Raw genomic sequence first — 24,340 nt, forward strand, 5'->3', positions numbered from 1 at the left:
AGGGGCCAATGAAGTTCTCCTGTGTGTGACTTAGGTGCTGTATGAAAAGCAATTTGAACATTGTAAGGACCAAATTCAGAATCCAGTCTAAATCAAGACACGTATTATTTTCACAGAAGACCCTCACAGGCTTTCATGTAGGAATAATATAGATAAGATGCAGACATAGACATGGTTCTGTTGATTACAATAACAGAATTAGCGCTACAGTAAAGTAGAATTAGTTCATCTGGTCTTATTTCTTGTCTGATATACCTTGTACATCAATCTTGCAAGTCTGAAAATACTTTTTTTTTCTCCTTCCCCTTTCCAGCCCCAAAACTAGGAGGATCTCTCTTCTAAGCTACTTGCTCTGCCCACATTCCAGCTGTAGGCTAAGCTGCCTTTTATGCAACTTTTCCCTTAGTTGTGTCTTGTTACCATATCTTTCAAGGCCATTCCCATATACCATTATACAGGCTCAGTGGAACCGTGTTCATTTACCCAGTCACGTTGTTCGTGCACAGATAAGTTGAATTGTATGCCAAGGGAGATTATCCTTAACTAATAGATCCCTATTAAGTCTTCTGGCAAGTGTAAGAAATCAGGAACCAGGGTTGCTCAATTGGGTACGAGATTATTCCATGCTATCTCTAACCAAGAATCCGTACTACTAACTGTCAAGGCAAATTTGGCAGTAGATAAGACTCAATGGAATTTAAGGACTTAGATCTCTTGTGGGCACAAAGGGACTCCACACTGATGATGCACTTGATCCCTCTCTTGGGCTCAATCTAGTCACCTCCTACACGTTCCCTTGATTTTCTAGGTAGAAATGAATTGGAGTAAAAGCAAAGGTGGTATTCAGCAGGTTCTGACTAGTTCTGGAGAACCAGTAGCAGAAATTTTGAGTAGTTCGGAGAATGGGCAAATACCACCTCTGACTGGAGATTTTACATTATCCTTCCCCTGCCATGCCCACCAAGCCATGCTCACAGAGTAAAAAAAAATTGAATCCCACCACTGAGTAAAAGGTCAAGAAATAAGCCTGCATCAATCAAGAAAGAAATCTGACTATCATTATTGCAACTTCTGCTTCTTATTGTTATTATTTGCTTTGTCCTGTGATAATCTAGCCTTTAGAGAAAGCCTCCAGATACTTTGCAAAGCAAGGGATTCCTTTTCCCAAAATAGATCTGAGTAGGGAAAAGAATCTGAAGGAGTGCTATGTTTTTGAAGATGCTACAGATTCCGAAGCACCTATTGTGGTTTTTTTCCCACTAATAAATGATACCTTCAAGAAATACAAAGCACCAGGTAAGTTCCTTGGTTCCTTAACAGACCTAACAATTTTCCCATCATTTGGTGAACTAAACCCTCTACTACACTTGTGCTATTATAAACATTTGGAAGTTTACACAAGCCTATCATCATTACTCATAATCCTTTGCTAAGTTACCCTTCATTTTCTTTATTTATAACTCTTTATTTTAAAAAATATCTTGTTAGTTGTCCCAAAGGTGATTTTCAAATGGCAATTGGATTTTGTTTTTTCCCTGAAGATGTTTTGCTTCTCATCCAAGAAGCTACTTGTCAGTTGTACAATATTGGAGTAGTCAAGAAGATATTAAACTGTTTCAATTACATTAAGTCAGTGGCGTATAGTCTGGAGTCCCAGGGACATATATGGGCTTACAATTCTGGGTTTAGTCCAAAGGACCCTTGGGAAATTTGTCCCCAAACTGTACTGCTTAATATGACAGTGGAGGGAAATTGTTAAATTAAATTAAAGTAAGGATTTGCCCCATATCTCTCTCCTGGCTTTTTCTACTTCTTGAATGCAATCCCTAGCGCAACATTCAAAAGCTGCTTCCCCCATTCCCCTTGCAAAATTAATTTTCTTATGTTAAATAGATCTGATATTATGGGCATTATAATGCCTTTGAAGTGCTTGTCTTTCCTTCCTCTCCAACATTCATTATGACTTGTTTTAGAGTCTTCAGCCTTTGCATCATTAAAGTGCTACTCCATCCCATGACAAACAGGAAGTTAGGAAGAATGGAAGTTCCTGTTTGTTTGTGGGATGAAATAGCACCCTAATGATGCAAAAGCTGAACTTAGGAAAATAGATGCTTTGCAGCTTGACAGCTGAATGTCAGCAGGCTTCCTTCTCAGCAGAGGCCTCAGCACTCCTGCCATTCTACTATAATGGATGGATAGTGGAGCCAAAGTTATTATATTGCAGTGGGTGAAATGTGTGGCCCTTGAGATATTTGCAAACTCAATTCAGCTACATCTTCTATTTGGAATTGATGAGTGTGTGTATTTTGTGATTTTCTTTTTTCCTACTCTTTCTTTTTTCCTAAGTATGACTAATGTTGAAAGATGGTGGAAGCTGTAATTCAGAAAGCCACAGGTTCCCCAACCCTAATATAATCCAGCAGAAGAAGGTTTAGATCAGATCAACTCTTGTGATAAACAACATGATATTGATTTGTGTCTGTAATAGGGATAGCAGCACTAATAAAATGATGCTGACTTTGTTGTGTAGATGTTGAGCAAATAATATATGTAATGGTAAATGTTGTTTTTCAGGTGTAAAGCGTGGTCCCACTGAAATGAAGCAAGGTGAAGTTGATGTAACTAGTCCTTGTTCACCATATGAAATACAAAACTTTCAATACACCAAGGAGAATTTTGATAAGTTAATAGAGCTAACCAGTTACAACATTCAGAATAACAAAAACTCAATCCTTCAAGCTTTACAAAGAGCAATAGAGAGAGAAAAGCCTCGGACCAAATAGACATCTTCTCAAATCCGACTGGAAGACTGCTGAAACCAGCTGTTGCAATTTTTGTGGATTAACTTATCATTAATGGCTATATCAGTTTCCTATATGTTTAGAACATAATATATTTTAGCTATGACATATTAATACCATGTACAATAGCAGAATTGGAAGGGACCTTGGAGGTCTTCTAGTCCAACCCTCTGCTTAGCCAGGAAACCCTACCCCACTTCAGACAAATGGTTATCCAAACTCTTCTTAAAAACTTCCAGTGTTGGAACATTTACAACTTCTGGAGGCAAGTTGTTCCACTGATTAATTGCTCTAACTGTCAGGAAATTTCTCCTTAGTTCTAAGTTGCTTCTCTCCTTGATTAGTTTCCACCCATTGCTTCTTGTTATACCCTCAGGTGCTTTGGAGAATAGCTTGACTCCCTCTTCTTTGTGGCAGCCCCTGAGATATTGGAACACTGCTATCATGTGTCCCCTAGTTCTTCTTTTCATTAACCTAGACATACCCTGTTCCTACAACCATTCTTTATGATTTTGTCTCCAGTCACCTAATCATCTTTGTTGCTCTTCTCTGCATTCTTTCTAGAGCATCAACATATTTTTTACATCATGGCAACCAAAACTGGATGCAGTATTCCAAGTGTGGCCTTACCAAGGCATTATAAAGTGGTATTAACACTTCACATGATCTTGATTTTATCCCTCTGTTTATGCAGCCTAGAACTATGTTGGCTTTTTTGGCAGCTGCAGCACACTGCTGGCTCATATTTAAATGGCTGTTCACTAGAACTCCAAGATCCCTCTCATAGTCACCACTATTGGTGACCACATATACTGTACCTGTGCATTTTGTTTTTCTTGCCTAAATGTAGAACCATACTTTGGTCACCATTGAATTTCATATTGTTAGATAGCACCCAATGTTCAAGCTTGTCAAAATCCTTCTCTATCTGGATTAGTAGATCTTGGAGCATTTGATCTGTATAGTAACATCTGAATTTTAGAAAGTTTTCCCAGAAATATTCATTGAATAGTCATTTCTTTAAGACATCAAACAAAATGTGCCTTAAGTGATATGATTCACAATTGTAATCTTTGCTTCCATCATGTGTATGTCAGACCCTTATTATTCTTGATATTATTATTTAGATTGTTGGCTACAGGTTATTGTATCTTTAATTTATTATGTAATGCATATAATAAGCATATTATGTATTTTTAATAGGTAATATTCTCTGATGAGTTTACAAATAACTTTTTAAAATCAATTAAAGATAAAAACAATATGATAGCATAACTCTTTTTCCTTTGTTCTCAATAAATAAACTAAGCAGAAAATATGTTGCGACTGGAAGCTATATTTTAAGAGTGAACTACGCCCTTGTTCCTCCAAAGAGGTTGGCAACATCGAAGCAAACATGAGCGAAAGAGGTTGGGGGATTAATATATCCAGGGGTGAGATTCTACCAGTTTGCACCTATTCGCTAGAACCGGTTGTTAACATTCTAAGCAGTTCGGAGAACCGGTTGTTAGAAGAAATTACTGGCCTAATCCTGTAAGGAAGGCAGGAAGGAAACATTCTGATGTTGCTTACAGAAACTGCCTCTCCTTTAACCCTTATTACATTCTTGGCAGGACTAGACTTCCTGTCTCAGGAACGTCTTTGGAGTTTTTTTCCCTCCTTTGCTGGTACTTTGCTTGTGTGGAGTGACCATTTAAAGTTACAATGGCACTGAAAAAAGTGACTTATGACCATTTTTCACACTTACGACTGTTGCAGCATCCCCACAGTCATGAGAGGTCAGGCAAGGAGATGCGTGCCTCGATGTGAGTGATATTGAGTTGGCCACACCCAGCCAATAACATGACCACCAAGCCATGTCCACCCAGTCACATGACCACCAAGCCACGCCCACCACCTAAGCCACACCCACAGAACCGGTTGTTAAAAATTTTTGAATCCCACCCCTGAATATACCTACTTTATATCAGTGTAAAAATAAACTTGAAAACTTGCATGGCAAGAAGAGCAAGAACTGCCAGTTCTTGACAAAGAAGAAAAGCAACCTCATTTAATCTGAAATATTGGGATGGATAATTAAGATATTATGAAAGAAGAAAAGATTCAGGGTGGGAAAGCATCATTCTGGAAATGTCAATTGAATTTAAATTGTGAGAATTAGATAAAAGATACAAGGGAAAATCCTGTAGTGGGGTGGCATAGATTTAGGGCTTATTTGGACTTTTTGATTTCTTTTCTGAAAAATAGTTTTTGTTAACATTGTCCTTCAATGATATTAGATTACCTCTAAAGTCAGTTTGATTAAGTGTGCTAGACCATCAACACATATCCAAGGAAAACAACATTTTCAATATTTGTTTGGGGGTGGGGTGGGGAAAGGCAATATAGGGAGAAGCCATATCAGGCGAGATAACTAAACTGTTACGTTTTCAAGGGGAAAAGTCACCATTTGGTTTCTGTTCTTTTTTCTTACTTTCAAAACACCACCCCCTGCTTTCTGGACTGAAAATAGGGTGGATAATTTTGAGATGTTATGTTTGTACAGCTCAGGTAATTTCACAGGAATTTGCCTTAATAAGCAGGATATAATTGAAATACACCATGCGCTGTTACTTTTGTGTATTTATTAATTTCTACTACGGTCTATAAAGGTTGAGGGAGCTCCAATTACTCTGACTAAACACAGGTCATTTTAAAAAAAAGTTTTAGTTTGTAAAATACTTCTGGTTAAAATGGGAAACACTGTAAGTGGTAATTAATTTACGTGTTTTGAATCTTGTCTAGTATCTCAAACCTCTCCCTTTAATAAATTGTTTTCACGTGGGTGCAGTCATTTCAATCTTTCACAATTTAGTCCAGTGTTGCAATACAAAGTTGGAGAATTATATGTGACACCAAAGATGACAGGAAGGAAACACAAATCATTGTTTGTGAGTACAAATATGGTAATCCTGTTAAAAAAACAGTCTTATCAAATCCAATACATTGTTTTGCAGAACAGTCAGTCAAGGCTTTTAGGAAACATATCAGAGGTGGTATTCAGCAGGTTCTGACCAGTTCTGGAGAACCGGTAGCGGAAATTTTGAGTAGTTCGGAGAACCAGCAAATACTACCTCTGACTGGAGAGTTTATAGCAGTGGTCGCCAACCAGTGGGGTGGGGACCACTGGTGGTCTGTGAGAAAATTTTGGTGGTCCGCAGAGAAATGTCACCCCCTAAAGCACCCCCAAAGCAATTAATCCAGGCTGTGCAGGAACACAAGGCTGTGCTGCCCACATGGCCAGTGGGAACACAAGGCTTGCGTCGCTTGCATTGCAAACAACACAAGGTAATGAGGGGAGGGGGGAAAGGGTGGAGGGGGGAACTTGCCCCACTCACCCCTCACACCTGGCCTGGCCACCGGGCTGCTTCTTTCCACTTCTTTATTTTTCTGCTTTTGGCTGCACGCAAGGAAAGCAGCAAAAGTCTTTCTTTCCCTCCCCCAAACTCCACCAGAAATGAGTCTTTGAGACCCTGCAAGGCATCCTGCTCCAAGAAGCTGCGCCAGTGTGACAAGTCTCACAAAGACTAATTTCTGGCGGTGTTTGGAGGAGAGAAAGAAAGACTTCTGCTGTTACTGCTGCTTTCCTTGCATGAAGCCAAAAGTCTCAGTCTCAGTCTCTCTCTCTCTCTCTCCTGCAAACGGAACTGGAGACAGTATCCTGCAATCCCAAATAAAGAACGATTGATCGGTATGAAAATATGGTGGGAAATTTTCCTGCAGACTTTTTGGGGGATTTTCCCAGGATCCACGGGATTTAAAATTATGAGTTTGGTAGTCCCTGAGGTCCAAAAGGTTGGCAACCCCTGGTTTACAGTATCCTTCCCCGGCCACACCCACCAAGCCATGCCCACAGAACTGGTAGTAAAATAAATTGAATCCCACCACTGAAACATACGTATAGGGCTGGAGGAAAATTGTCCACAGTATCTGTTATCCATAGGCATATTACTTCTGCCAATGAAGAAGAATATTTGTGGCTCAGAGTTGAAATGAAGGGTCCTTGGTGCTCTCTGGGCTTGTTTGTTTTCTTGCAGACATTTCATTACCCAAACCATGTAACATCATCAGTGCTAGTCCTAGTCCAGGACTGATGATGTTACCTAGTTTGGGTAATGAAACATCTGCAAGGAAACAAACAAGCTCAGAGAGCACCAAGGTCCTCTCATATTCCTTCTAACTTGGGTGATAGAACATAGTCATTACTACTACTGTAGTTCCTGACATGTTTTTTCCCCCCCATATTCCCTTTGAGGCCATCAATACAACCCACTGGGAAGCTATAAAACAGGCAATATTTTAGGCACATGCCTCAGTCCAAGGTCCCCCAAATTGCAGATATGAATGACATTGTCAAAAGTAGAAAAAGGCAGAGATTGGTTTGCAATGCTTGCAATACCATCTTGCCTATTTTGACCCTCCCTTGAAGACACTACCATAATGTTATTACTATTTTTTTTTCTTTTTTTGTTAAGGAATTCACATGTTGCCAACACCGAGAAACAATTTACGCCATGGCTTTTCCATGGAGGCTATGAAGAAGCATTTAAAAATTACTCATATCATCAAACCTGTTTTTCATCCGGGCAGTGACAAAGTTTTAGTCACGAAAACAGGTTATTGGTTTTACCCTTTGTTCTGCAAAGCCCTGCATTTCTCTTTTTTCACAGTTCATCTCATGTCTTTCTGCTTTTGCGTGTGACCAAATGGAAGATAAGCTAGGTAGATCAGCAGGTTTGTTTAGAGATGACTTATCTTTCTATCATGTATCTTCCGTGCAGTTGATTTCATTATCCCAGATCAGCTGTTAAATGACTTCAACAGTTAATATCATTTAATAGTTTATTATTTTGCAGCTGGCATACTACAGATAATCTTCAATGGAGAATGCCCATTACCAGACTCCACCTCCTGGTCTCCCTGATCCAGTCATTAAGTAACCTTGTGGGTCATTAAAGAGAGCATGGGAGGTATTCTGACCCAGGCTTCATCAAATTTAATAAAGCACAAACTGAATTTAAAAGTAAAAGCTTTTTAAAGTGACACTGGGAATTACTTGCATTCCCAGCCAAAACTCATTATACACAGTTCCTCCAGATAAGAGCATGCTTTTCAGCGCTATTGAATGCTGCCAAGAAACAGAAGTCCAATTAAGGCTAACATAAGCCAACCCCCAAACCTAGAAAAAAAAACCTACCAGAGTACAGAGCTTCATGAAGGACTGTGCTTCCTGCAAAGCTCTTCATCATTGAGGGCTGACTTTTATCCCTTACGGGAGGGGCAATCACCTCCCAGCCTTACTCCCGAGTCACCTTCTTCCTCAGCTGCTCTTGCCTTCTAGCAGCTCTGTGCACATGCACACTGGGAACAGGCTCCCAGGGGTCCTCTGCTTTGCTGCTGCCAGACTCCAAAAGCTCTGAAGGCAGCACCCTACACTCAGATAGTCCTGGCCCCATCCCTACATTGGATGCAGGACCCTTGTCCAAGTCCTTTCCAGACTCCCGGACTGGTTCCCTTTTGTCCTCAATGTCCAAAACCTCTGCTGTCCACACCGGCTGCCAACAAACCACAACAGGAGGCCTCAGGGGTGGAAGGGTCCTGAAAGGCTTAGTAGAGGTCCAGGTCTGCCTGCATTGGACCTCCCAAGGCATCCCCTACCCCCTGAAACACTCTGTTATCTGTTTCCCACGCCTCAGGCTCTCCACAGGCCTTGGATTTGCTCCCCACATACCTTCTCCCCCTGCACCGTCCCTGAAGAGCTTGGGCCTCCTACCTACTCCCCCACTATCCATCACACACACACTTTAAAGGTCTCTGGAGCTCCTGACCTCACATTGGGGAAGTAGGGCATGTTACTCTGACCTTCAGTTTCCCTGAGTCACATAACCACCATTTCAGCACAATCACACTTCCTTTTGGCCACACTGAAATGGCAGCTGCTTCTGTGATATGGCCATGTGCCCCAGAATACAGAATAGAATAACAGAGTTGGAAGGGACCTTGGAGGTCTTCTAGTCCAACCCCCTGCTTAGGCAGGAAACCCTGTTCCACTTCAGACAAATGGTTATCAAACATCTTTTTAAAAACTTCCACTGTTGCAGCACGTACAACTTCTGGAGGCAAGTTGTTCCACTGGTTAATTGCTCTAACTGTCAGGAAATTTCTCCTTAGTTCTGACTTGCTTCTCTCCTTAATTAGTTTCCACCCATTGCTTCTTGTCCTGCCCGCAGGTAGTTTGGAGAATAGCTTGACATCCTCTTCTTTGTGACAGCCCCTGAGAAATTGGAACACTGCTATCATGTCGTCCCCTAGTTCTTCTTTTCATTAACCTAGACATACCCTGTTCCTACAACCATTCTTTATATGATTTTGTCTCCAGTCACCTAATCATCTTTGTTGCTCTTCTCTGCACTCTTTCTAGAGTATCAACATCTTTTTTACATCATGGCAACCAAAACTGGATGCAGTATTCCAAGTGTGGCCTTACCAAGGCATTATAAAGTGGTATTAACACTTTGCGTGATCTTGATTCTATCCCTCTGTTTATGCAGCCTAGAACTGTGTTGGCTTTTTTGGCAGCTGCAGCACACTGCTGGCTCATATTTAAATGGCTGTTCACTAGAACTCCAAGATCCCTCTTACAGTCACCACTGTTGACCAAGGTACCACATATACTGTACCTGTGCATTTGATTTTCCTTGCCTAAATATAAAACCTTACTTTTTTCACCATTGAATTTCATTTTGTTACATAGCACCCAATGTTCAAATCTGTCAAGATCCTTCTGTATCTTAAGCCTATCTTCTGGAGTGTTGGAATACGAAGTGATCCATTCTGCTTCCCTAACACAGTCTGAGCAGTGCTGTGAAAAACTCTGGAGAGGAGGTCCAAGGCTTGCAGAGATTTGGTGAGGTGGGATGGGAAGGAAGGCTTAGAGCATTAGAGACTTAGAGCATTATTAACTCATAAGAGTAAATGACTGCAGGGATGCTGCAGCGGCTGTAGCCTCAAAACCAGGTCATAAGTAGCATATGGACAGTCTGTAGTAACTTCAAACAGTTGCTAAGCAATTGGTCGTAATCCCAAAGGTGCTTTTTCAGGAGGCAACTGGACTTTCTTGTTTTTTCTTTTGAAGATGTTTCGCTTCTCATCCAAGAAGCTTCTTCAGCTCTGACAGGACAGTGGGGAATGGAAGGATTCTGTGATTCAAACAGAATGAATACATAACATTAAAAACCAAACAGAAAGCATTTACATAAAGGTAAATGCAACAAAGTCAATAAGTTTGACAACTATTTTATTTTGCTTTTTAGAACTTGCATATGATACGTTCAGGTTTCACCATTATTTATTAATAGTAGTGTTCTTATTCTTATCTAGCACGGCTTTAATTTCCACTTTCAAGTGCAAATGAGGAAGCATGATAGAATGTCCTCCCAAGCAAGTAGGTTCCATTTCATGACATGGTTTAGGAGCAACCCTATTTTTTTTTCCATTGAGATTTACCAGAGAAACGATCTCTCTTAAATTACACTTGAAACTCATTATATATTTTGTGCTACAAGCATCTCTTCAATCACGGAGGTAAACATGGGGTGGGCTACAAATACAGAGGAGAGAAAGAACTAAACACACATAGGGAAGTCGAGGAGTTATTCATAAATTTGATTTCCACAAATCTAATCACAAAAGCATCAATGCAACATGTGGTGGGGGTTTATTTAGTGAATAAGGATCCTTCCAAAGTACCGACATATATTTCTCCATAATACAGAAAAGGGAGAAAGAAACAGACAGAATTCTCTTTCACAACCTCCTACCTCAAGGCAATGAGCTATTATTTAGCAGGTTTTCCCCGTCTACTGAAGAAGGAGAAAATGGGCTGGGATCCCTATTTCTCTTCTGCAATCCAAATGGGCGGGCCTAATGTTTAGTTTTAAGGTACTGTACCTTCAGAGTGATTGCTGCTGGCATAACTGTAATAATGTATCAGCAGCACCAACCAATTAAGTTGACTTTTGAAGCAACACCTGCACTGAGTGAGACCATAGCAGGACCCCTCTCTCAGGTAAGCAACTCTTTCTTCTGGGAAAGAGTAATCTGTATTTTTGTTATTTATTTGTGCTGAGATTTTGGGGTATTGAAAGGAAAAGATGTTAGAAAATAAATGTGTATTTATTTTCTGCTGAAGGGCTAAGTACAGTAGACACCTTTGCCCCCCCTGATAACTAAACTGGCAAAGGATACTGATTTCTTTCTTTCACGTATTCTCTACTGTATCCCTACAGCCAGTATAGTCATAGTGACAGGTTTGTATGAAAAATAAGTTGCATATCAGATCATCAATTTGGGAACCCACAATCAGGCAAGAAACCCTGCTGGAAGTTTGCCTAGATTTGGAGGCTGTGCTCACACAGTGGAAGGATGCAGTCTTCTGGCATCTTTGAATTAATCCCTGTAAGATGAATAAATATGCCCTGGTGAAATGGGGAGCAGCCAACTTCAAAGGAAACTCAATGAATACAGAAGCGGCTGGGAAACTGTTATTTCATTTTTAACTTCTTCACCATGTAAAAAATTTGCTCAGATCTGTTCAAGGTCAATGTTACTATGGTTAAAATTATTGGAGACCCAATGTCAGCAAAATTCTCTTTAAAACAATCCAGTTGGGACACTAAAAATTTCAGAGATGCAATTCCTAGAGAAGCTCTTTTGATGTAAGGAACCATCTCTCACACATCATGACTGACTGGGACTGGTTAATTTCACTCCAAGAATTCAGTTCCAATGAATTCTTTGTGTTAAACTGATTTTCTTTAACCAGTAGAATGGATTCCCTTCAGAGACTGTGGGTGCTCCATCACAGGAGGCTTTTAAGAACAGATTGTACAGCCACTTGTCTGGAATGGTCTGGAATGGTATAGAGTTTCCTGTTTGAGCAAGGGGTTGGACTAGAAGACCTCTGAGGTCCCCTCCAACTCAGTTGTTCTGTTCTGTTCTAACCACAGACTGGATATAACTTTTTGCATGACACACTAACCTGGCCCATTAACTACTTAAGCAAATAGACTAGTTGCAGATTAAATGCACAAGTATAAAATCGGTAGTACCTGGCTCAAAAGTAGTGACTGAGAGGGATCTAGGTGTCCTACTCTGGACAATCAGCTGCCAAAAAACCCAGGCAATTCATTCCTAGGCTGCATCAACTGAGGGATCAGATCAAGGTCATGTGAAGTAATAGAAGCACTTTATACTGAACTGGTAACAGTGGTTGGTTTCAAAAGATTTTCCTACCAGTTCGGCGTGCTTTGCGCACGCATGCGGCAAACACGTGTGTGTGCCAAACACGTGTGTGACCAAACGCGCACTTTGTGCACGCACAGAGCATTTGCTAATGAGCTTCTCCAGCAATCCCTGTGTGTTACATAACTGACGCATGGCAATCCGCTGTGCTGCACCAACCAGCTGAGCTTGGAGAACAAAGTATAAAGCACAGCCTAGAGTCTGGGCAGGCGGGTGGGCCAAAACAGCTGATCGTTGGAGCGAACCGATTCTTAGCTGATCCTCAGAGCTACTAGATCTCCCCCGAACTGGTAGCATACCACCAATGACTGGTAAGAACACACCTGGAGTACTACATCCAGTTCTGGGTACCATGATACAAAAAAAAATGCTGAGACTTTAAAAAGAGTGCAGAGATAAGCAATGGTGATAATAACAATTCGGGAGGCTAAACCATACAAGGAATGATTGCTAGGTATGGCTAGTCTAAGAAAGAAAAGAAGTAGGGGTGACAGAATAGCAGTCTTCTATCTTGAGGGACTTCAGACTTGAGGGACTGTCACAGAAAAGAGGGAGTTAACCTATTTTCCAAAGCACCTGAGGACAGGATAAGAAGTAATGGGTGGAAGGTTATCAAAGAGAGATCCAACCTAGAATTAAGGAGAAATTTCCTGACAGTGAGAACAATTAATTAGTGGTATGGCTTGCCTTCAGAACTTGTGAGTGCTCCAACACTGGAGGTTTTCAAGAAGAGATAAGACAAACATTTGTGTGGAATGGTATAGGGTCTCCTCTTTGAGCACAGAGTTGGATTAAAAGACTCCAGGATCCTTTCCAACCCTATTATTCTATGTTCTACATTCTAGTTGTCAACACTGAATTTTGTTGGATTTCAATTCCCACCATTCCTTACTGTTGTGGTATAAGATGCAGTTAGAATTCAGCAACATTTCATAGCTTATCCCTGACCTAAGTGACAATTGTGTACAGACATATCTAGAAATAGGTTCCACTGAAAGCTATTGGATTTGACTATTTTAATTTTTAAAGATCACATTTTACAAAAAGCAAGATTAATTTTATATGTGTTGTCAACTTTTTCATTCAAGGATAATTGTCCTTTTGAAATTTTTTAAAGTGCTGATTTTAATTCTTATATTTTATTTATTCATTTACTGTCTTTATTATTTATATAAATAACTCAAGGTAGCAAACATACGCAATACTCCTTCCTGCTCCTATTCCCACAACAATCCTGTGAGGTAAATTGGACTGAGAGAAAGCCCAGAGTCACCCAGTTGGCTTTTTTGTCTAAGGTGAGACTAGAACTCGTGGCCTCTTGGCTTCTAGCCTGGTGCCTTAACCACTAGATGAAACTAGCATCAACTGTTCACTCAAAGTATCTGTTTCTAACTATGATGATGCCAAATGTGCATCTTTATGTCACAATGCAAGTTCCACACCTTCATGCACAGGTACATAAAAAGCAAAGTTTGTATTTCACCACCTACCACCTACCCCGGTATTGTATTTCAGAATTTCAATATTTACTAAAATAGTTTTTATTTGATGTATTGTGTACTACAGGGGTGTCAAACTCTTGGCCCACAGACCAGATGCGTCACATGCTGGCCACACCCACACCTGGTTTAGCGAAGGGGAAAAAAGTCATGATAAATCACATGACGCCACCATGATGATGCGGGTTTGATACCCCTGGTGTATGTACTACATTAAAAAAAATCCCAACTTACCTCTGTGTGTGTGTGTGTGTGTGATGAATGCCAAACATAACATTTGTTCAATATGAATAAATATGAGCAATATTTTGTGTGTGTTATTTAACATATTCATATACACACTCTTTTTCCCTTCCAGGACAATTCTATAAATGCATCTCCTGTCACAAGCTCCGAACTCCAACATGATGAAATACACTGTCATTCTCAATGCAAGGTACTATGAACATTTAATTTTAGAAAAAGTTGAATTATCATATTTTTTTTGGACTATAAGATGCTCCAGACTATAAGACGCAAGTAGCTTTTGGGGAGGAAAACAACGGAAAAAAATCTGTCTCTGCCTCCCAGCAAACAGCCTGGTCAGCTTCAGCACAGCCTGATTTAGCACGAGCAACTGATTGGATCGGCCTCCTGGAATACCGCCTATCAGCTGTTCCAGACTGTGGGGATCGGCATTACCCATTGCCACTGTCGCCGCCCATTGCTGCCACCACCTATCTGCCTCTGCACGCCCCGTTTTTGATCTCCGCATGCTCCATTTTCAGCTTCCGCATGTCCTGTTTTCAGCCCGTTCCAGGTGACGGGGATCGCCGCTGCCTATTGCTGCTGAACATGGCGATAGGTGGAGGCGACAGCAATGAACAGCAGTGATCCCCAGAGCCTGGAACAGCTGATTGTTGGTATTCTGGGAAGCCAATCCAACCACTAATCAGCTGCTTGTGCTAAATTAGGCTGTGCTGAAGCTGACCAGGCTGTTTGCTGTTTGCTGCAAGGAGGCATATTGCTGGAGGCAGAGGCTGAAGGGTGGGGGGCGGTGGGTAGGCGGGGCTTTGGCAACATTCGGTCTATAAGATGCACAGAGATTTCCACCCACTTTTTTTTGGGGGGGGGGGAGAATGGCAATAGAAGTTATTATTATTATAGACCAAAAAATACGGTAAGTAATCACTAAAAAGAATGAAAACTGACAAAAGAACTATTTGAGCAGACTGATCATGGTAACCTCATCTCCAACAGTTGTAATGAAATAAATACAAGTTATTTAGCTAATTTTTATGTAACTGCTCTAGATATTAATTACTGTTATAATTTTGCCACTTCTTTACCATACACAACTCATACTCTGTAACGGATGTTACCACTTCAATGGCTGGGTTGACACATTACTAAACCAATCGCATTTTGATTGGATTCAGAATAGCATAGCATGTGCTAACTCACCCATTTGTGGTTCATTCAAAAAACAAGCTAGACAACGTATCTTTACGATATCTAATGAAGGACTTAAAAAAATAGATGGATTAAATTATGCATTTATTCCATTTTTTTGGTTCTATGAGCCAGCTAGGCCTGGTCGAAGTGATGTTTTAGATGTGAAGGTATCCGGTACCAGCCAGTGAAACAGTGTGGCAGTCAATGCTGCTTGCCAGTTCTTGAGCTGAGGAATGGAGATACGCCATGGCATGATAGCCAAAGCAGGGGAAAATCAGAGTTCATGAAACGTTGACCCCTTTCAAAAGAATGCCTTATTGGCTGGATAAATTTGAGTTTATTGGATTCAAGCTTTTTTCTCTTCATTAGCACTATTTGTTTCTTTTAGGAGCAAGGAAATAATGATATGAGGTCATGAAGTTGGTAGGTTTGTGCCAAATACAGGCAAGGCTAAAAAAAGAGTCACTAATTCTCTCCTTCAGTTTCTCATATGTATTTGATAGTATGACAGGGATTTACATTTAAGGTTTATTATGAGGATAGCCAAATGAAAGTCACACAGTATTTTTATCCATTTACGATATCAATGGTACATAACAATTAAGTGCATAGGAAGTTACCCACTGACTTCTGCATACCAAAAATTCCACCGGCAGGAAGGAAAGGTTGGGAGAAGTGGGTGTAAGTGACCTGTTATCATAACAACTATTGTGACCAAATGACCTGATTAGAGGAAATGATGAATGCCAAACATAACATTTGTTCAATATGAATAAATATGAGCAATATTTTTCTTTAAAAAATCAAGGTTGATAAGAAATACTTGTATACAGTTCTGTACGATGTCACATGAGGAATTCAGTCATTACTTCCATACTTGAGCTGCATTTGATTGGGAAAGATAATAATATATCTCCTCATTCTGCATAAGGTGTTGTATGATTAATAGATTTAACAAAAGTAGGCAAACTCATGGAAATCATCTGGTCCTATTAGCTGAGATGGCAACCAAATACCTATTAGACATGCAATAGGCAGCAACTCAATTACATCCACTTCTCCCAACCTTTCTCAGCTGGGGTTCCATGAGAGATCATGATTGGACAAAAAAAAAAATTTTTTTTTACTTTGCACATTGCTATGCTGGCTGGGGAATTCTGGGAGTTGAAGTCCACACATTTTCAAGCCAACAAGATTGAGAAACACTAATTTAAAGGGTTGCTCCATGGTAATAAGATTGATAAAGCTGTGCTAAAGTGCTCACTTTAGGAGAGAGAGAAATTAATTGTCATTTTTCAACAACTGCCCTTCCTCCAAAGCATTATGATGAGTGCTGCTGAAAAGAAAGTCAATTTTGGAAGATGAAACACTAGACAACATTTCTCAAAAAGAAAGATGGGAAAAATATGCCAAATACCAAATCTATTTCTGTCTGGTTTGCTTTAGATTTGGATAATTGTATAAATCAAAGCTTTGGACAGTGCCGACACTCTTGTAATCCAAAAAGGATTTTTATTAATCCTGTCTTCTGTCTTTTCCTTAGGAAATGGCAAAATGATTTCCATCCCCTATATTTATTTTACAATCTCAAGTAATTCTATTTATGAAAATTGAAACTTGGATCCTCATCAGTGATAGCAATCTGACCAGATATATTTAATTTTTTCATAATTAAACAGGCAATGATAGTCAGCTTCATATTGTATTAAAAACTGCTTTCATTTGCAACTAAAAAAGCATGTCTTTGGAAATACAAGCAAACCAAATGTATGGCCTCTTTATTCATCTATCAATGTTTTATCCCATCATAATCAAATGATTCCATGTGGCTTACATAATAATCTGATCCAGTCTGATTAAAAGACCAACAAGGCTAATCCAAAATGATATAAATAAGAGATCACAGTAAAGAAGAACAAAAGACAGAGCAAAATAATAAAATATCACAGTTTTCTACTCTTATGTTGTTTTTCAGCAAATGAAAACATTTCCTTGCAACTTGCTTACCGTTCGTGTAATACGACTGAGGAATCTCCGCCAGGCTGATGTCTGTGAGTTATCTTTGTATTATTACAGTTTCAGATTTTATTAGTATGTATTAGCCACTGTTATTTAGACATTTGTAGATCAAAAGCAACTTCAGAATTTCATTCTTGATTAATTTATTGCATAAGGAATTGCATCTATGTTCCAGTAGCCTTTATGACTTAATGATTAGCGAATTCTGAAGTTGGATGAAAGGAATATTTGTAATCTGTATAAGAAGACTAATCTTGAGGTCCCCTATGATTCTATGATTGAGAATAACCCAACAAAGGTCATGAAAAGATGTGAAGCAGAAAAAAATGTAAGAAAGTATGTTGGTTCTTGAAATCACAAATAGACTGACTATGCTAAGGCATAAGATATTTGAGGAGTCACATCATTCAACTTCTTTTTCGCATAAAATTGATTGACAAGTTTATCTTTAATGTGTGGACAATCTCTCTTTAGGAAACACAGGAAATCAATTTCTTTGTTAATATACTGGTCCTCAGGTTTGTTTTTGACTGCAGCTCTTATCATTCCAGATTATCAGCTATTTCTGCTGGGCTGTATAGTAATTACAGCCTATATAGTAACTAAAGCCTAGGGATTTTGTTGATGGGTTGATCTCTCTCACATAGAGATAGGAAATCAGATAGATTTCAGATGTTTTGGCCTTCAATTTCTATCACTTCTTACTAACATGTCAATGAGAAGACCCTGAGAGCAATACAGTTCAAATGTTTTCAAAATACAGTAAGTAGTTTGCATTAGATTATTGAACAATGCATGTAGAAATGAGCAGTGATGTGCAATATTCATATATCAAGAAATCAATGAAATGTATGTTTCAATTAATCTCCTAAGCAAGCAGAAACTGACGTAATTTTACACAGTAAAAGTGAAATACAGCATCATTTTGAATAGATATTTGTGTGTGTCTTTGGGTGTGGATGTGATGTGGAATTGTTTGCAATTCAAAGTAAAAAAACAGGTGCAATTGGGAAACCTTTTCAGTCAGTCTTTTTAACACCTCCTTTCTCAGGTGTTAACATGTTTCATATGACCACTATAGCTCTATTCCAGTGGTAGGATTCAAATTTTTTTACTACTGGTTCTGTGGGCGTGGCTTGGTGGGCGTGGCAGGGGAAGGATACTGTAAACTCTCCAGTCAGAGGTGGTATTTGCCGATTCTCTGAACTACTCAAAATTTCCGCTACCAGTTCTCCAGAACTGGTCAGAACCTGCTAAATCCCACCACTGATCTATTCTTGTTCTTGGAATGTTTTCCCAGTCTTCTTTGAAGAACTCTTCCAGGTCAGAAATCTTTTTAGATTTCTTTGCATGTTTGAAATCTCCCTATAGATTTTCAATAATATTTAAGCCTGGGTAATGTGAAGTTTAACTTTCTTTCCTCTAAATATTTGATTTAGAGGCATGTTTTTGAGGTTGTCTTGATAACATATCCAATTTCTTTTTTACTTCAATTTTTTAACTGAATGTGGGATATTAGCCAATAGGATGTATTTATATATTGGATCCATTTTTCTTCTTCTTCTTTCCCTTGGTGCAATATTTTCTTTGTCAATGATTACCAGATAACCACAAAGCATAATAGAGCCACCCTATGCTGGATGTTTATAAAGAGGTTATTTTTTTCAAATATGTCACTCTTTTCCCCACAATATATGTTCTATAATTTAATAATTTAATTGGTCATTCCGAAGTACTTTGCTTCAAAATATTTCAAGCTTCTCAAGATTTCCCCCCCTGTACTTTAGGGGTCCCTAATCCCAGGGCCCCTGGCCCACTACTGAGCCATGGCTTATTTGCAACTGGGCCAGCATGTGTGCACACGCAAATGCACCTCAACTTTCAAAAGTCAAGTTATGTGTGCATGCCAGCCACCATTCACGCAGCCCAGTTCGTCTCTCTCCCGCTCTGCTACAACGCCAAGCCACAAAGGTTGGGAACTGCTTCTTTAAATGATGACTTTTATGATGAGACCAGAGAAAGGATTTTATCCCGACAACTATCCCATGGAGACCACATTGTATAGGTAAAGCTGTACGTGTGGATAACTATTCCATGGACAGCTAAAATTTTCAGCAGATGATTATTCATGATCTGCTGGTTCTGTTTTACAGACCTAACAAGTTTTCTCCCAGAGATTTGACTTGGTCTTCCAAAACTTGCCTTGATCTTAATCCTGTCATATAATTTTTGCTTTTTTGTTTCTGAACAATGTTAAGAAACAATATTATTAACGAGTGGAATTGTTACTTAGAAATGCTAAAGATTTTTAATAGCCTTCTCCACTCTCCTATAAGAGTGAATTACTTAATTTTCAAATGATGAGTGAGCTCTTTCTTCTTATACAACGGAGTAACCAGAGTTTGTTCACCAATGATTTAATTTTGGGCCTTATTAACAACTTTCCAATTTTTTTTTAAAGAAGTAACACAATCAACAGGAAAGATGTCCTAATTTATGAACCTGCCATATTCAGTATTTTTGTACTGTACATAACTAGTAAGGGTGCATTGAAATTTGCAGAAAGATTTACAGTATGTATTAGTGATGTCAGCTTCTCTTTTTAGGAATGTGCAGAAACATAGAATTTGATCAGGGTGCCAAAACTGGCTCATGTAATTGCAGATTTGCAGGATAAGCAGATTTGTTTAGTACCATCCCTTTATCACCCTAGGGCTTATTCCTCCCTATACTCCTTGAGAGCAAAGACAGATGGGCTGAGTGTTAGACTACTGAATTGTACACATACAGGTAGTCCTTCACTTACGAACACAACTGAGCCCTAATTCCTGTTGTTAAGTGAGATATTTGTTAAGTGAATTTTGCCTCATTGTACAACCTTTCTTGCCACAGTTGTTAAGTGAATCCCTGTTAGTAATCCAGTTGTTAAGTGAATCTGGCTTCCCCATTGACTTCGCTTGTGAAATGGTCACAAAAGGTGATCATAGGACCTTGGGACACAGCAATGGTCATAAGTATGAACCAGTTGCCAAGCATCTGAATTTTGATCACGTGACCCTGGGGATGCTGCAAAGGTCACAACTGTGAAAAACGGTCATAACTCACATTTTTCAGTGCCACTGTAACTTTGAATGGTCACTAAATGAACTCTTGTAAGTTGAGAACTATCTGTAATTGTTGTTAAGCTTCTTCATGAATTATGCTTCTTTGGTAAAACATACATATTTCCCCCCTTATTACTACTTTTATTGCTATTAAAAAAACCTATGACCCTTAATACATCCAAATACACCTGCCAATTACATATATAATTATCAAATACTGTATAATTCTGATGCTGCCATACATATATTATAGCTATTTCTTCTATTATTCATGCAATCTCTATCAATATGTATAAACATCTGTCGGGGGCGAAGGGCATGTGATGAAACATGCACTGTGATGTCACAGTGATAATTCCATTCCTTTGTACTTGGCATTGTGATGTCTCAATGCAAACAAAAAATGGTAGAATTTTACTGTGATATCGCACTGCATGTTTCATCATATTGACTTCTTTGTGATTAGGAATGCATGCTTATGATACATGAATGCACCATACAAGTAGACAGGAATGGATACAGGATGTGAACTTGCAAGAACTATAATTTTCAGGAAACTGCATACATAGTATATTGTACACAATCTGTATTTTTTAAAAAGAAAAGATTGAGGGTTTCCACTTCACTAAATCCCCCTTGATAAGTGATGGAAACTCCAAAAGCAGGTTATTTAAAAACAGGTGGGGAAACTTCCCTTTGACACTTCCCTTTAAATAACTGGATATGATATAAGATGTGATATAAGAGTTGCAGAACACGTTGATTTATTAGCATACTTTATGTTTTAAGGTGTCTCAAGATAAATGCTTTGTGATTATTACTTAAGAGCTTAGGGCGGACTCAGTGATATAATGACAGACTCTTGTATGACAGCCATTTTGTTTTTATTTATGCTGCCTTGAATATGATTGGAAGCTGGCTTAGAAACTGGCAACATTATCTTTTTTTTCCTCTTATACAGTAAGCAACTCTGATTGTTATGTGACCCTTTGCCTACCGACTGCAACAACTGAGAAGCTGAAGACTAAAACTGTAAATAATTGCAAGAACCCTGTTTGGAATGAAACCTTTTACTATAGAATTCAAAGACAAGTCAAGGTGAAAACCTTTTATCTCTTTTAGCCGCTGCTTGAACAGCTTCCAAAATATATTCCATTTTATCCAAATTTGTATGTGTTGTTTGATGTCTTGATATTTGTAGGTTTTGGGGTAGGGTTCTGTTTGCTTTTCACCATAATGCTTGTTTGTGTTATTTTTTTTAAAAAAGAAAAAGATAACTGAGGGAGGATATGATGGCCTTTGCTATCTAGACTCTGAGTAGGAATTTATACACACTTCTTAGCTTGTGTCTAGTATTGGTACAATATATCTCATCTTTACTTTTCAAATTAGGAAAAAGTTAAGTACTATATCTCTAGAATTAAACAAACAACATGAAAGGTTGCTTGTAACTAATGAAACATCTGCCTGTTTTATTAAAATAACCTTTTTTCAGTGCCTAAAAAATTGCAGCTTCTTTAAAGTTGCAATAATTCTAAACAATCAACTCCTAAAGCAACCACAATTTTGGTTCATGTTCATGTGGAAGCTTGAAGAAAGATTGGCAAGATTTAATGAATGGTAGGAATATGTCTCACTCATGATCATATGAATTCTGAAAAACCTCTTCCAATTCATTTTTAAATCATGCATAATCCTACTTGGTAATACATTTTGAAAACCACTGAAGTGTACCAACGTTTATGTCAATATTACACAATATCTTCCAACTTCTACATTTGAACATTTTAAATATACCAACAGCACTTCAAGGAAGAGAATAAATAAAATCTGATAATCGCAGTCTGCAACAATAAATATCAAAAAAATTGGAAGCAAATGGTGAACATGTACAATGGCATGAGTTTTACTCACTAAAATCTGTATTCTCCTGATCTATTTGATGACATAGATTCTTACTTATGAAAGATGATTTCATAACTAATGTGTTCCAGTTTGTATTCCAGAATAAGAATGGAGTTGGGTAGGTATACATTTAATAAATGCCAGAAGACTATTCTTTGTCCTTGCTACTATAAACAAAAGATTACAAAGCATTCTGTGCTGTGCACTAAATATCAAAGAAGGAGCATATTCCATCTTTCTTACAGAAGATGCAGATAGGTCCTCTCCAGAAATGGTCCAGCAGTTTTTAGAAATAAATCTTCCAAAACTGGGAGACTGCTTAGTTCATTCATTTTATACACTGCACTTAAGAAAGATATCATACAAACCCAGAACAGACTTAGGTAAAGACAACTAGGATGATCAGGGGATTAAAATCTGAACCATGTAATGAAGACTGCTGGAACTGAGCATGTTTACACTTGAGAAGATTGAAAGCTCATCCTCATATCCCACTAAATATGGCATTAAGATGCCTTTTAGAGGACATGTCCACATTCTGTTGCCTCCAACTCATTCCTAGTCCACCATGGAGATGTCTTAAAGTGCCAATAAATAGAATGTATGCAGCTCAGGGTCAGGGGTGGGATTCAAAATTTTTAACAACCGGTTCTGTGGGCATGGCTTAGTTGGTGGGTGTGGTTTGGTGGTCATGTTATTGGCTGGGCGTGGCCAACTCAATATCACTCACATCGAGGCACGAATCTCCTTGCCTGGCCTCTCATGACTGTGGGGATGCTGCAACAGTTGCAAGTGTGAAAAATGGTCATAAGTCACTTTTTTCAGTGCCACTGTAACTTTGAATGGTCACTCCACACAAGCAAAGTACCAGCAAAGGAGGGGGAAAAAACTCCAGAGAAGTTCCTGAGACAGGAAGTCTAGTCCTGCCAAGAATGTAATAAGGGTCAACAGAGAGGCAGTTTCTGTAAGCAACACCAGAATGTTTCCTTCCTGCCTTCCTTACAGGATTAGGCCAGTAATTTCTTCTAACAACCGGTTCTCCGAACTGCTTAGAATGTTAACAACTGGTTCTAGCAAATAGGTGCAAACTGGTAGAATCCCACCCCTGCTCAGGATTGAAATGTGGTCTTTGGTGCTCTCTGAACTTGGTTGTTTGCTTGCAGATGTTTGGCCTGCCATGGTTGGAGGGGATCCCAATAACACAGGGAAAGCTACTGTATATAAACAGAGAACAAACCCCACTCCCTTCTAATAACATTGAAATTTTTACCTAGTTGGGTAATGAAATGTCTTCAAGAAACCAAACTCAGAGAACTCCACAGTATCTTAAAGTCACATTTATCTATTCCAGTTTCAAAATCAGGATTTCTCACTTCTTCCAGCAGGAGTCATGCCATAAAGGTTATGGTAACCCAGTCATTTGACACTGCCCTCCATTTTGACTTGGGCCACTATACAGATCCGATGCCTGCCTCCCACAGAAGCATCTGCCTCATGGTGGCTGCTATTTGTATACTTTATTGTAAAATGCAATAAAGCAGACATGTCAAGCATATATGCTGAAGGAAATACAGTATCTGTATTTCAGCCACATCTGCCCTAAGGTCTGCTTTATAGATACAGATAATGCCTGCAATATAATATATTTCTTATTCTTCACAGAATGTGCTAGAGTTCTTTGTGTATGACTCAGATGCTGTTACTGAAGATGATCACCTTTTCACTATCAATTTCGATGTAGCTCGTCTTCCTGATAATGAGAAAGTTCTCATGACTTTTAAATGTGATCCAGAGGTGAGAAATATTACACTGTAAGAACGAGTATACTATATATGTTAATCTCTAAACAGTTTGTGATCCACCACACTGAATAGAATCCACTTAGTCATCAGTAGCTAGATAAGGTTTTTTTCTTGACTGACTGATTGGCTACCATGACTGTAACTGTAACAAAATTTAGCTACTGGGCTACCATAACTTTTCTGAATCATAAAAGAAATGAGATCTTTCTCAATAATTGATTCATCAGTTATACCTGCAAAAATGCTGCTAATAAATAATAACTCATTGTGAGTTGGGTGGCATGTAAATTTAATAAATTATTATTATTAGGAAGATTTCATGCATCTTGTGAAAAAAAAAAACAACCTCAGAATTTGGCTCATGTTGAGCATAAGAAAAAGTGAGGGCAAGTAACCTGCATTTCTGTTTTGATTTTTGATTTAGATTTTATCTA

General features: G+C 38.9%; 2 protein-coding genes across 2 annotated transcripts in view; both read left to right on the forward strand.

Annotated features, from left to right (window-relative positions):
* Positions 1-4,081, forward strand: part of LOC113409997 (cytosolic phospholipase A2 epsilon-like) — a 56,750-nt gene extending 52,669 nt beyond the window's left edge. Inside the window, exons 19-20 of the mRNA XM_087951669.1 lie at positions 1,116-1,296; positions 2,575-4,081. Of these exons, the coding sequence (XP_087807795.1) occupies positions 1,116-1,296; positions 2,575-2,783 (390 nt within the window). The 3' untranslated portion in view covers positions 2,784-4,081. The remainder of the gene's footprint in view (positions 1-1,115; positions 1,297-2,574) is intronic.
* Positions 4,082-10,824: 6,743 nt separating this feature from the next.
* LOC113409996 (cytosolic phospholipase A2 epsilon-like) overlaps positions 10,825-24,340 on the forward strand; it is a 40,442-nt gene continuing 26,926 nt past the window's right edge. Inside the window, exons 1-5 of the mRNA XM_087951671.1 lie at positions 10,825-10,908; positions 14,001-14,078; positions 17,052-17,127; positions 21,161-21,297; positions 23,767-23,898. Of these exons, the coding sequence (XP_087807797.1) occupies positions 10,825-10,908; positions 14,001-14,078; positions 17,052-17,127; positions 21,161-21,297; positions 23,767-23,898 (507 nt within the window). The remainder of the gene's footprint in view (positions 10,909-14,000; positions 14,079-17,051; positions 17,128-21,160; positions 21,298-23,766; positions 23,899-24,340) is intronic.

Source organism: Notechis scutatus, chromosome 1 (genome assembly GCF_049901735.1).
Source record: "Notechis scutatus isolate UNSWTSFEM ecotype Mainland chromosome 1, rNotScu1.2, whole genome shotgun sequence".
NCBI classification, from domain to species: Eukaryota; Metazoa; Chordata; class Lepidosauria; order Squamata; family Elapidae; genus Notechis; species Notechis scutatus.